This window comes from Myzus persicae, unplaced genomic scaffold (assembly GCF_001856785.1).
Source record: "Myzus persicae strain clone G006 unplaced genomic scaffold, MPER_G0061.0, whole genome shotgun sequence".
NCBI classification, from domain to species: Eukaryota; Metazoa; Arthropoda; class Insecta; order Hemiptera; family Aphididae; genus Myzus; species Myzus persicae.
The window spans coordinates 13,368-28,379 of record NW_019100622.1 but is presented as its reverse complement, the minus strand read 5'-3'; the positions used below and the strand labels follow the sequence as shown (position 1 = coordinate 28,379).

General features: G+C 31.0%; 2 protein-coding genes across 2 annotated transcripts; one reads left to right on the top strand and one right to left on the bottom strand.

Annotated features, from left to right (window-relative positions):
- The first annotated feature begins 3,088 nt into the window (after positions 1-3,088).
- On the top strand, positions 3,089-6,025 carry LOC111037298. The gene is made up of 2 exons (XM_022319808.1): positions 3,089-3,583; positions 5,084-6,025. Exons 1-2 carry the CDS (start codon positions 3,143-3,145, stop codon positions 5,894-5,896), a joined length of 1,254 nt encoding a protein of 417 aa, XP_022175500.1. The 5' UTR covers positions 3,089-3,142; the 3' UTR covers positions 5,897-6,025.
- LOC111037305 lies at positions 3,758-13,025 on the bottom strand. The gene is made up of 3 exons (XM_022319821.1): positions 12,787-13,025; positions 12,609-12,709; positions 3,758-4,461 (listed from the first exon to the last, which is right to left on the bottom strand). Exons 1-3 carry the CDS (start codon positions 13,022-13,024, stop codon positions 3,820-3,822), a joined length of 981 nt encoding a protein of 326 aa, XP_022175513.1. The 5' UTR covers position 13,025; the 3' UTR covers positions 3,758-3,819.
- Between the last annotated feature and the right edge of the window lie 1,987 nt (positions 13,026-15,012).

Genomic DNA, 15,012 nt, shown 5'->3' with positions numbered 1-15,012 from the left:
CTGGTACCAGGTATACATAAATACTTCATCGCTAGTAATGATACCGTAGGCAATTGTGAATGATATAGTTTCCACCACTGAAGAGCATCGGCATCAAGATAAATAAATGGCAAGGATACATATTTTTCCAATTCAATTTGGTTTAAGGCTTCATCGGTCACATTGTTCATAACGGGACAGTCGATATTTTCCAAAAATGCTGCTAATCCTACAATTTCATTAAAACAATTGATATCAGAAATATTATAGTTTCGGTAAAAATATTTAAATAAAAATAAACCAATTTTTACTACACATACCATCATTTTTCTGGACCTTGAGTTCTTTACCTTTAGCTTGATTGCCAATTTCATCCATTTCAAGTTGAATTGAATTTTTGACAATATCTATATCGCTTGGATCAATATATGTTGATTTGTACCTCGGATCCAAAAAGCATATTTTTTGTAAAAACATTCTACTTTCTTCTTTATTAATGTAACGTTTATGAAATGGTCTTTTTATATCATCCTTTAAATGATTTTCAGTATGATCTAATAAAAATAAATTATCAATTGTATTCACACCATCCACATGTGAATCAACATCATCATCACTAATGTTTTCACAAACTTCATTAGTGTTTAAATATGAATTTATATCATTATCCATAAGTGTACATTGACTTAGTATTGGAAATAATTGTTCGCTGTCCCCAAAATGTTCAGTGTTATTCGCTGTAGTTGATCCTTCTTGTGTTAAAGCACAAGTAAAATTTGATGAATTTGTGTGAAACAAAGTTTTTTCAAGTTTTGTATCAACAGGCCAAATTGAAGAGGCTGTAACAATTTTCTCTGCGCCCATATGTTCACCAAGTGTTTTTAGAGGTTCAAAAATTTTGCACATCACCAAAATAAGTTTTTGTTCGTTGCAGTTTGGAAGATATTTTATTTTTTTTGATTTCAACTTAAATAAAACATCATAAAGAGCATCATAATTATCTCTTACAAATTGAATAGCAGGTAGATTAGTCCACCATCTTGTAACGCATGATGCTGCCATAACTTTTTGTGGAAGGTCGAGTTTATTTTGTGCATCTTGAAGCAATCTACGTAAGTTTGAACTATAATGAAATGTATATCTTATTTTTGAAATATTAGAAATAATTGTTTTGATTAGATTTAAATTCATAGATGATGTAACTCCATTATTTAATGTGTGACCAAAACAACTAATATGATTTAAGTCCATTAACTGAACAGCTTTGATTACATTAGTATCATTATCTGTAGTTGCGGCAGAGACTTTTGACATAGGAATATTCCAATCTTTAAGTGTAGATTCAATAATATCTTTAAAAATAATGGCAGTGTGGTCTAGCCATACAATATGTTTGAAGAACCCAATCACTATTGATAGTATGAGCTGTTATGCCAATGTAAGGCTGTTGGGCATTGGAAGTCCAACAATCAAATGTAAGTGACAAAAATTGTGCAGAGTTGAGATCATGTTTTATTCTACGTTTTACCTCAAAATATAAAGCAGGAATTTTGTTATCAGCAAAAACTTGGCGACTTGGGATAGTATATCCAGGACATATGACAGACATTAGGTGTTGAAATCTTTGTTTTGATACAGTTCTATAAGGTTGCATATCTGTAGCAATCCAATAAGCAATGGCATTGGTATACTTTTCACTGGTTGTTTTGTCCAATTTTTTATATATATTCATAGATTGTTGTTTTAGTGTACAAGATCTACAAGTGAATAAAAATAATAATAAATATAATTATTTCATTAAAGGTATGTGGGCGAGTAGGTTCCAAATAATTTAGGTTACAATTTTTAAAAAAATTTTTGTTAAGTATGTGGTTCATTAATAAATAAGTACAGTAAGTGTATTGTACATATTAAAAACATTTAGTTAAATTTTAAACTTACTTATGAACTAAATTTCTACTGGAATTGAATGGCACTACTGCACTAGTTCAAGATGTTCTGCACTATTATTACCAATGTCACAAGGAGGATCATGGATGTCATCAGTTTCATTCAGATCATTTCTACTATTTTCAAAATTAACTGGTGAACATAATGGCAGATTAAAGTACCATGATCTTTTACTGTTATTATTCATTACAAATATTGAAATATTATGCAAAAAAAATATTTATTATCATATATGTTACAATAATAATAATAATTCATAATTATTATGAAAAGATTAAATCATTAATACTTGTATATTATTTATAATACATAGACAGTCAACTTAACAATTGATAGATTAAAGTATTAAATTATTAATATTTATTATTCATTTTGTTTACTTGTTAAAACTGTTATCTCGACTCTTTATATTTAAAAACATCAAATGAATATTGGGATGATGTATTCTCAAGTGATTTATCAAATTACTAGTGTTACCTCCTTTAGCTTCAAAATTATTTTTGCACTTTAAACATCTCCCTTGGTCTTTGTTCAATTTGGTGAAAATATTCCACACTTTTGACCTTTTTCTTGGCATGGTTTTCTAAAAGAAAAAATCATTATAATATTAACAGATTCTTTATATTCTCACTCAGTCTACCTCATAAAGGAACATAATAATTATTATAAATAAAAAAATATTCATTAAAAAAAAAATCGTTATAATAAAATAATATTAAATATTCGAATAGGTACTTATCAAAAAAAAATTCGAAAAAATTTTCATTAAAAAAAATCGTAATTATTAAGATAAAAGATCCAATATCCCAGGGTCTAAAAAAAAATAACCTACTTCTTAGTGATGGAAAGTTTGTCTGATATCGGCAATAATAAGCAATAAATAACGTAAGGATGGCCACAACCGAAATCAAACCAGATATTTACCGTGCACCTATAATCTGTGTATTGGCAACGTTGCTTATAAGTAAAAATAATTTAGCACGCGCAATCGTACGCCTAAAAAGGTACCGCTGATAAGGACCGCGCGCAATCGTATTGCAGCCATAATATTAGTGTAAAATAAAATATTTACTTTGTCAACAATCAACCCGTTTTCAATCGCTTGTTGAAGGCTCCGATAGTGAACAATATAATTTTTCTTGGGCTCAAAAAAACAAACAATTTTTCAAGTATAACAATTATTAATTTATTATTATATTTTTATTGGTGAATTATGAGTAATAATTTACAAGTTGCAAGTGCAGCATTTATTGTAATGCATGAACTCATGAAAATCAAAGAAAAAAAAGTTCGACGTAAAAGACGTCTTTGGAGATCAAAACTTTACATCGATAATGAAAATAGAGGAGCTAATTTGTTAAATAGTATGCAGTCTGATGTACACAGTTTCCATTTTCAAAATTTTACAAGAATGTCATCAGCTGATTTTGAAAAAATTATTAATCTCATCGGGCCAAAAGTAATCAAGCAAGATACGAATATGCGTCCAGCTATTTCGGTAACAGTTAGGCTAGCTGTTACGCTGAGATTTCTTGCCACCGGAGATTCATATAGCAGCTTACAATATTTATTCGGCATTTCAAAACAAATAATTTCATGTATAATTCCTGAAGTCTGCATGGCAGTTGTTGAAGTTTTAAAGGAATATGTAAAAGTAAGTAATGCATAGGTAATAAATAATAATGTGTTATGAATAACAGTATATTTTTCTTAATAATAAATCGTAACAATGTATTATTCTTCACTCATATTAAAACATTATATAAACATAAAAAACATAAAAAACATACTTTTTCATAAAATTAAAATTAAAAAAACATATTTTTTCATAAAATTAAAATAAAAACAAAGAATAAAAACTTTTCCATTAAAATTAAAATAAGTAGCTACCTAACCTAGGTAGGTTGATTCTAAAGAAGACCCATCTGATGTTTCAAATATTGGATTGAAATCAACTGAGTTTGATGTAGATGGTTGTGCTTGTGGCAAATTTTGATAAATAATATTAGGAGAAGAAGTTTGACTTGAAGTATGTGTTGTTGGTGGTAGATTACTATAACTTGTTGGTAAAGATGAACTTATATTACTTTCGTTCCCATCAAATCTTCCCATATCTGCTTCAAAAAGAATATTGTTGAAGTAATACTGAACAAATGATTTTGTTTTTGGAGTGTAATTTCGAAGTTTGTTTCCGATATAAGTTCCATAAGTAGTACACTCATCGGGAGATTGTTGATTTAATTCGATGTTCGAAGCAGATTTCTTTAAAATGTCAAATGCTTCATCAATTCTGGAGTCTGTACTAGCTACATTTTTTCGTTTTTTTCCTTTTGGAGGCTGGACTGGACTTGGACAAGTGAACTCATTGTTATCTGCAGATACAAATTGTTGTTGTTGTGTAAATGTTTGTGTTTCACTTGTATCAAGTGCATCCTCCTCTGACATAAAAACATCGCTCGTGTCTGTGGATGTTTCTCTTTCAATTATTCCAGTATACGGTGAAGCACACATTTCTCTTGCTTCACTTAGAACCTAAAATAGATAATAACAATAAATATATTATATTAAATAAGAATACCTATAACACATCGTGAATAGTGATGTAAATTTGCATACATTTTTTTTTCGCCAAGTTATTTCGCTTGATAAATTTTCAAATTTTCAAAATATTTGCGATGCATTTATTGATGTTACTGATATTTTAATGATGTAAATTTTTTATTTTTTTTTATTAACAAAATTGGCTGAAATCGTTATTATTGGTTATTTATTATAGAATTTCTTCCAAATTTGAACATAAAAAACTAAGTAGAACTTTTTTTTTAAATTGTTAATCCTTAGCTATAAAATTTGAACATTTTAAAATTGATAGCTACAAAGTCTTTTGAAATTTGAAATTTGATACATTTTGTCAAAATTCAAATTTAAATGATTATAAAAAAAACCATGCCAAAGTATTTTTAATATTTTTTAACTGCTATTGTAAAAATATAAATAAAATAAATGTTTCACTCGGTTAAAATACTTCAAAATGTAATACAAGGTTTCTCATAATTAGAAGTTGTCATATAGGTACACTGTTTTCTGTTATAAGTGTATTATTATATATAATATAATATATACATTAATAAAACACTATTTTTTTTAAATATAGATGCCTTCCACGTTAAATGAGTGGCTTAATATTTCAAAACAATTTGAAAGAACATGGAATTATCCTAATTGCATTGGTTCCATGGATGGAAAACACATCGTCTTGCAATCTCCAATGAACAGTGGCAGTGAATATTATAACTATAAATCTTTTTTTAGCATTGTATTGTTTGCATTAGTCGATGCAGACTACAATTTTCTCTTTGTCGATATTGGATGTCAAGGACGCATTTCGGATGGAGGAGTGTTTAAAAATACTGAATTACACAAAAAAATAGAAATGGAGAAATTAAACTTGCCCCCACCAGTACCTTTGCCAGGAAAAAATGTGGATATACCATTCGTTATTCTTGCAGATGAGGCATTTGCCCTAACAAAGCATATTATGAAACCGTATTCTGGGACCCATGATAAAGGTACAAAAGAAAGAGTATTTAATTACCGTTTGAGTCGTGCACGACGAACTGTTGAGAACGCATTTGGTATCTCATCTGCCGTCTTTTGTGTTTTAAGAAAACCTTTGTTATTGGAACCTCAAAAAGCACAAATTGTTGTTATGGCAGTGGTTTACTTACATAATTTTTTAAGACATAGTAAATCGTCAAGAAATATCTACACCCCACCAGGATCTTTTGATAGAGAAGAGGAAGGCCACATGATACGGGGTGATTGGAGAGAGTCTGGAAATATTACAATATCTTTACTACCCTTACGATATGTCGCTCGTAGACCACCACTTCAAGCGCAAGAAATAAGAGAACATTTTGCTGATTACTTTCTAACAAATGGCAGTGTGCAATGGCAAAATATATAAAATTTAACTTTAATTATTAATTGAGTACCTATAGTACCCCTTTATATTTCATTGTTCATTCTAATTTACGTTATAATTTATTAAAGTACCTATCTGAAAATTATACGTAGTTTTTTCTATACAATGTTCTAACACTTTGAGTGCCGGGCCTAAAATGACAAAACTGACCATTCTGACCAAGACATTTTTATTCTTTTATTGTGACTCAAAGAAACCAATAAAATAAGCTTTAACAGGTTTTTGGGGGAAAAAGCATTCTAAGTCTGTTTTTTAAGTGTGTATCAATTTTGATACACACGGCACAAATGNAAATTCATGCCAAATAACCCCCCACGTCGATTAAAAAGACACTGGTGTCGTGATCTCCTAAATCCCGAACTGCACTAATTGAAAAAAAAAAAAAATAAATAAAATAAAACTCTCTCCCCTAAGTTAGTGGGTATCCACACTGGTGGACCTCCCTCCTCACGCCATTCATGTTATATCTACCTTTTCTTTGTTATCATATTTACTTATTGTATGTATATAAATTACAGATTGTAAATATTCTATTTTATCTAATAAAAAAAAAAAAAAGAACGTCGGCAATCGGGAAAAATCGACATGTATATCAAACTGTGAGTAAAATTTAAAATATTTTATTAAGTATTTATTAAATATGCACATTTTATGTAAATACCCCGAAATATGCAATTACTATGCATTTTGATGCAAATATGCAAAAATATGCAAAACAAAAAAATGAACAGTAGAATCTACGTTTTACGAAACGTCAAGATATTTAATCAGAATTATTATACGTCAAATGTAGAAGAATATGAATTTGCTATTTGCATAAAGATCCGGGCCCTAAAGTTCTCATTCTTAAGACACCGGTCACCGTGACAGTATACTGTTTCATTTTTTAGGTAGGTGGTATGTAGGTAAAACATGTTTGCTATGAAAGCGTTTTGAGAAATCCAAGTGAAATCCAAATTTTCTTATAAAATATCTATGTTACGGATGAACTTCTGAGAAGTTTGATGCCACCGTATAGTAGTGTTATTTAATTTCAATTGGTTTGTGTCTAAAATTTTTAACAATATTTTGTTTTATTTCAGTGTTTGTTTTTACACAAAATGAGATTATTTAACCGGTGTCAATTTATTTTCTGGATTATATTTTACATATATTTCTTCGATATTAGTTGTAAATATATTATATTGTTAGGTTAGGATTGTCGTCTGGTCATTCTAGAAGAAGGGGAGGTAGAAATATTGCAATGAACTTTTTTTTCAGCTCAACATTTTATTGGAGGCTTAGCCTTCACATACACCCACAAACATTAGAATACATCCAGCTCCCCAAAACCGCATAAATAATTTGGGTGCAAAGCTCTGTAACTATAAGTGTATTAATATATTCTATTTCTTCTTCGTGGTTATTTTTATCCCTATAGTAAGATCGGTCTCTGTTCGGACTTCTATCAAACCTACTATTTCGTCTATTAAAATGTTTGGTCGTTAATGTATTACTCTATTTATAAGTCGTAGGTTACAGTTGTTTAAAATACATTATACATTTATATATTATGTGAGAAATTAGACATTTATATTACAGCTCATTCAAACGAGAACAGATTGACTCGGGACCGTGTCAGACGCTTAGACGTCAGGAAACGTTTCAGAAAGACGTTCCATGAAATAAAACAAAACTATAAAAATTGTATTTAGGAACTTTTATTTTTATACATACCAACTAAACAATAAATATTAATAAAATATTAATACAATAATTAAATAATTTTGCGCCTTGATTTTTCGGTAGTAAAATCATCTATGATTTCATCGAATGATAACTGACGAGTTATTTGATTTTCAATGTTTAGAATCGCAAGTGAGTTCATTTTTTGTTGGGTCATAGTAGAACGTAAGTAATTTTTTACTCTTTTTAAACACGAAAACGATCTTTCAGCTGAGCAATTGGTGACAGCTGTGCAAGTAAAAATGCGTAGTATTATTTCTATGTTTGGGTAAATATTTGTCAAGTCTTTTTCATAGAGAAATGTTTGAAGACCAAGTAAGTTGTGTTTCCCCCCTATAGAGATTACATCGACATGAGCTTTTAAATGTAACACTTCATTTATAAAATCGTTAAATTCGACATCATTTTTATAAATGTTTTGAAGTAATTTAACCGATTTTCTAATTTCTTGATTGTCTAATTCCTTAATTTGCGTTAAAAATGTAAATGGTTTACAGAAAGTATCATATGCATGTCGCCTAGTTTCTAATTCATTTTTTAATTTATCTAAAATTGGAATAAATGTATGTATTTTAAAACTGTCTCGTGCCGATAAATTTACGTCTTCAGATTCAGATTCGTCATGGAAAATTTTTCGCTTTTTTTTTCTTGTTGTAGTTATTTTGTAATCCTTTCTAACTGCCTTTTCCAATGCTTCCGTTTCAAAATCATCAAAATTTTCGCGAGTCTGTTCTATTAATCTAATTAAACTATCGTATAACTGAAGTACATCCAAACAATCAATATTGACATTTTGTAACTTATTACTTGTTAAGTTTAATCGACTAAGCAAAAAACCCCACACAACTGACATGATTGCAGTTTCTAAAGAACTCATTTTACTCATTAGTCCTTTTGCTTCATTTCTAGTAATATTATTTTCAATTTTATCATCGATTATATATGTTAATGTAGCTAAAACGGCAGACCAATTTTCATTTAAACTCAGGCATGCAGAATCTCTCGATGACCATCTCGTATTGGAAAGTGCTTTTAATGTGCGTGATTTTGATACCATATTATTATTGAGGAGATCCCATCTATGTGTACTACTCGAAAAAAATACATAGATATTTTGCATTAGCCCAAAAAATGTAGCTGCTTCATTACAACATTCAACTGCATGTGACCCTACTAGGTTAAGTGAGTGAGCTGCGCATGGGATATAAAATGCTAAAGGATTTATATTTTTTATTCGAGCTTGGAGACCATTATAACAACCTGACATATTTTTAGCTGTATCATATGATTGTCCACGACAGTCTGATATATTTAATTTTAAATTGTCGATTGTCATAATGACTGTTTCAGCTATTTCCAAAGATTTATGACCAACTTTTGGTATGAATTCTAAAAATTGTTCTGTCGGTACACCTTTATCACTGACATAGCGAAGTATAAAAGCAAGTTGGTCAGAATGTGTTATATCTGGTGTAGAGTCGACGACAATCGAATAATATTTATGACTTTTAACATTATTTATGATAACTTCCTTAACTTTTTTGGCCATTAATACAATAATTTCATCACAAATTGTCGATGATAAGTACGATGTAGTACCACTACTAGAATTACCATATTTAGAAATATGTTGTGCTAAGAAAGGGTCAAATTCTGATAACAATTCAAGAAGCATCATGTAATTTCCATTTTTAGGCGATCCGAAAATCTCTTCATGTCCCCGTAATGGAAGTCCGCGTGAAGCTAATGTTTTAATTACAGATACTACTCTCTCTAAAACACTTCTCCAATACATTTTTTCATGGTTAATTTGTACCGATAACATAGAATCTAATCTTCTTTGTTCTTGTCCTAAATCTTTCAATTTTAGTATACATGTTTTGTGATTTAACGATCCTTCGTGTTCTTTAAGACGCTTATGTGCATTTTTCCAATCATTAAAACCATCATTAGTTAAATTAGAAAATTCATTTTTAAATAACCAACAAGGTGCGCAAAAAACTTTTCCTAATTTATGAGAGTAAACAAGCCATGCACGAGAAATTTGTTCACCATTTGGTAATTTTGTAAAAAACATAGTTTTGTTACAAAACCTCACTTTGCCTACAGAATATTGATTTTTTGATTGAATAAAATTGTCATTTTTATTTTGATCTACCCCATGTACTGCACAACATTTTATAAAACTTGCAGTACGTAACCAATCTGCCGGATCGGTTGGAAAACGCCGAACTCCTTCTGTTGAATTGTCATCTTGCACTTCGATCAAATTTTTACCATTACACATTTCATCGACATTTACATCAATTACATCGCTCAAATCAACCTAAACATTTTATTTTTTTATTATAATAATTTCAGTTATGAAAACGTCAATTTTATAAATTTGTAAGAATTTGAACTTCAAACAAAATATTTCTTTAAAGTTACACACACGCAGACATATTACTGTAAACAAAATAACATATAATAAGCTACGCTTGCATAACTACTATGGAATCGGAGGGCGGAGAATAATAACCAAATTTGTAAACGTAATTTCAAGGTAAATTGTTTGTTCGTACTTCATAGATACTGTGTGTAATTATAACGTACAACTACTGTACAAGTCGTGTATAATGGCATAAGTACCTACATAATGCGTGCAGTTTGACGGATAAGGATAACAATTAACAGTGTACAAGATGCAATCACAAATTTATTTAAATTATTTATTTTTTTATTCAAAAGCATTCATATATTATGTTTTATATAATTATATACATACCTTGGACATAGGTGATAAACTTTTTAATTCTGAACTGTCGTCAATCAACTTTATTTCGTCATTTTTTTCAGCTGATTCCATAGGTTTTTTTACTGGATTCTAAGAAAGTTACAATTTTTGTAATAAAGAATGAAAAAATATAAATAATAATTACTAATTTTTATATATTATTATATTAATGTATTACTATCATTATAAAATATAAAAATTAAATAAAGATGTTTTTGTAATTACTAATTTGATTTTTGAACATACTTTGCATAAGAATCCATCAAGTTTTTTTGTTTTTCGTAATACATCTTCTTGTTTGGCCAACTTGTCTTGCCTTATTTTTTTAAACTGGTGCCCACTCTTTTTACCAGACATGTTTAATTGTTTAAACTTTAATATTCTAATTAAAAAATGAAAATGTGAACTAGTTTCTATAATCGTAAATCGTAATCGATTAGCAGTATGCACTGTGCAGGAGACGGGCGACAGTGCCAGCGTCGTGCGTCGTCGCAATGTTTATTATTACATTATCAAGACATCTGATTACCAGAAATTATTCCAGTATTCTAAGAATAGACTAGTTTAGTGGCCGCGTGCCCGCGCACACTTATTGTGGTGCCGGGTGTAGGGTGAGGCGGATCATTCCAGTTAATATCAAATAATTTACTTGCTAAGAGTGCGAGCTGACTCCCACCTAGCTAGTAGAGCGGCTATATACAATGTACCCGGTAGCCTGAGGCAGTATATTTGACTGCCTTGGCTGGCGTTTTGCGCATGCGCCATTCACAATGTTGTATGTGTTTACGCCATACACCCGTATACCACCTCAAATGCATTAACATAGGCAACGCCGGCAACTGCCTCGTCGAGTGTCGATGTCAAACCTCTAGCGGTGTCGTCGCGGCGCAACGCGCTTCGGTCGCAGGATTAAACTCAAACGGTCAAACGGCAAAGGTATTATAGCTTATAAATTAAAACGTTACTGCAAAGTGCAAAGTGACTACGCGAGCCATTCTTCAGTTTCATGCAAGTTATATACAAAAAAAAAATTTATATTATAAAATATGAATTTAGGTAAATATAATTATGAAATTATGAAAAACTAAAAAATTGCGCCCCAAAAAAATTTTGCGCCCTAGGCACGTGCCTAGGTGGCCTATGGGTAAATCCGCCCCTGAAAACCACTGAAGGTTGCATATAAGTAGAAGAACTGTCATCATTACATCTATAAAACAATAACACAATAACATTACATCTATAAACCAATAACACAAAAACATTACATTTTTTATAAAAAATAAAACACATAAAATATTCAATTTACCCATCAAAAATATTGTTTGCAAGAAAGGTATTTGCATTTTGATCTAATATATCACCTGAATTGGCCGGATCAACATCAACATCATCATCCCTGTAATACAGATAATAAATTGATTTATTATAAATAATAAATACCTATATTATGCATGATAGTTATATAATAAAATAGGCTAATATAATATATTCGAGACCATAAAAAAACACGATTTACCTATCTTATTTTTTTGTTATAATTATAATAATAAAAATACTTACTCTGAAGTTTTATTGTCAATATCAAAATCCGGGTCATTATCTGAATCATCATATTCTGAAACACTACTGTCGTTCAACCATTCTTCAATTTGTTTCCTTTTATTTGTTATGTTCATTTTTAAAAAAAATTTGAACTTACTTCTTACTATTAATCGAATAATTCGATTCAAATTGAAATAGTAGTTACAATTAATAAAAATGATAAGTACGATATTATTATATCATATCAAATTATCATAAAGTAAATAAAACAGCAGAGTAACTATGGTTCTGTGATAAAATTATTTGGCAATATCAATGTTATCAACTGTTTTATTTTTTTATCAATGTTAAATTAATATAACCTCAAACCAATCATAAATACGAATTAAACATATAGTCAAGAGTCATATGTTTTTTGTTCTGTGGCGCTATCTGGGTTTGTTTTTCTATAATAAGTAATTTTCTAAGACAAAATGTGTGCATCATTATCAATACACACGGCACAAATGAACATATTAGTAGTGTATTGAAATTGATACACATGGCACTCAAAGTGCTAAACACGATCTAGCTAAGTTATAAATAATAAATAATATATTATTATTATATTATATAAAAATATAATCATGAGATAGTTATAGTAAAACTTACATTTGCAGAATTCATAGTCGGCATTGGATCATCTCTATCGGCTAAAAAACAATGCATGGCGTCGAAACCAAACCATTTAGAGTGGTATATGTCGTTGGCACCTTTTAAATATAATATTTTAAGTAGGTACTTAATTTCTAGATTTTCATTCGAAGTATTATTAATTATTAATATTTACCTTTTCCAGTTCCATAACTTTTTTTTACTTTCGCTTTTTCTCTACGATATGATCCCTGTAAACTTAGTATTTTTTTTTTAATTTCCTCAACCGGTCTTTTCACTTCTTTTGCCAAGTGACACCAAGCATCATGTTTGGCATTTTTTGAAAAATATGATGGATTTTTTGAGTTCCATAATACTTCTTGTAATCTAAATGATTCAATCAAATTCAAGCAATCTTTGCTATCCCAATCCATTTTCAAATAGATTATAAAAAAATTTAAAAATGTAAGTACTTATTTATTAATTATTTTATTATAACGAACGTTTGAATTAATTTACCTTCCAAACGGTGACTCGAATGCTCGCGGTGTTTCTTTGAGCATGACTGAAAAACCGACAGTGATCGGCTCGCCGTGCGAGTCTATGCGACCTATTCAGCGAACGTTCTAGAATGCTTGCGAATGCTCACGAACGTCGTCTATACGGTCGCATGGTGGGTCGCACACGAACGTTCGTGAGCATTCTTTATTTTTGTTCGCTCGTGTGTACGCGCCTTAATGTTGCCATGAGCTTCCGTGCCTTGGAGCCTTTAGGTATACCATTCTGTGGTAGAAAAGGCAGGTCGTTATGTTTGTCATGTAATTCATGCGGATAGGATACATCAACCTCGTATATCCTTCCAATAGGCGAGGTATCGGTCAAATCATTAAGTCCATTGAGAGTTGGATCAACCCACTTGAATCTACCGTAAGGAATGTACTGCGACATTGACCAGCCATACAAGTTGTTACCTTTAAAGTTTAAAAAGCTTAAAAAGTTTAGAAAAGTTTTGAAAAAATAAATAAATACTTACAATCTTGATAAATAAGCCACGATTTCGACGACTTCGACTTATTGTACCCCGGTGCTTTCTGATTATTCGCCTTCGCATGCCTCATGCTCACCTGTACCAATCCACTACGAATACCTTTAAAGGAAAAACATACATGATATAATACATATAATACAAAATAATTATGATGTACTAACCTTTCTCAAACATCAGCAACATGTCGTAATCGCTTAACAGCTCCAACTTTTCCCCTGTATATTTGAGCATGGCATCAAAACTTAAGCCTGGGGCAGTGTGATAATGATCATACACGAATCCCTAAAGTTCTCGAATACGTCAGACAGCAGCAACACATCAATTTTCAAGTACAAATCACTATACTCACCCAACGTCTTACAACCGAAGTGGTCCCAGACCTATAACATACAAAAGTTTTAAAATATAAATACACGAATAACTATGTAACTTTATTACATCCTTTGCATGCGTGTATTCAGACTCCTTTATCCCTGACTCGGCCAACGTACTATAAAAGTCCCTCTTCCTCAATAATCTCGTCTTCTCCAACTTGTCCCAACTGTCAGTGTACTCGTAAGGGTATACCTATACCCCCTTACGAGTTACAGGTGGCATTTCTTCCTTGGCAAAATGTTTAGCTGTCTCACGAAAGTTTTCAAATAATGGTGTAATCATGTTAGCAGCTAATTTCCCTAAGCTTGTCGCCATGAACCTAAACGTATCGATAAACCAAACAGTAAATTTATTACTCACATACTTTGAAAAAGATATGAATTTTTCTTCACTGTTCGGTATAACGGTAATAGAGTTTGAGTCGAAACCAAGTTGGGAAATTATATAGTGGGAATCGTAGTTTGACAGATTATGGAAAAATACCGGGACAAATTTAGGCTGCTGTAACGCCAAGTAACACTAAAAGCACAGGGTTTGCCTAAATTTTCCCGATAGATGGTCATGATCTATGACTTTATCGACCCCCCACTATATTGCACTTACATAGATTACACGCTGTACACTCTTGATGTGTTTTTTCTTGTTCCTCAGTAATAATTATCGGGGTATTCGTTTTTAAAAGCGTCTCTATCTTCCTGCTAACTTCGACTATCGCCTCTACAAAATGTTTCGCTACGTCCGGTCGGTCCTCACTGCCCCTGTATATTACAGGATCCATAGTTATGCCGTGATCGGCTGACAGCTCGAGCGGGACATTATCACTCGCCTCAACTATAAGCCCGTAACTCATGGCCTCATGTCTCTGTACAATTGTTATTTTTTTTTCCTTTCTTCTCATCAACCTTGACTAGCAAGGACTCGAAATCAGCGTATATAACAATAGGGTGTCTCTGTGTGCTTCTCCATGTCTCAAAAACCCTTTCCAGCCCAACTACTCAA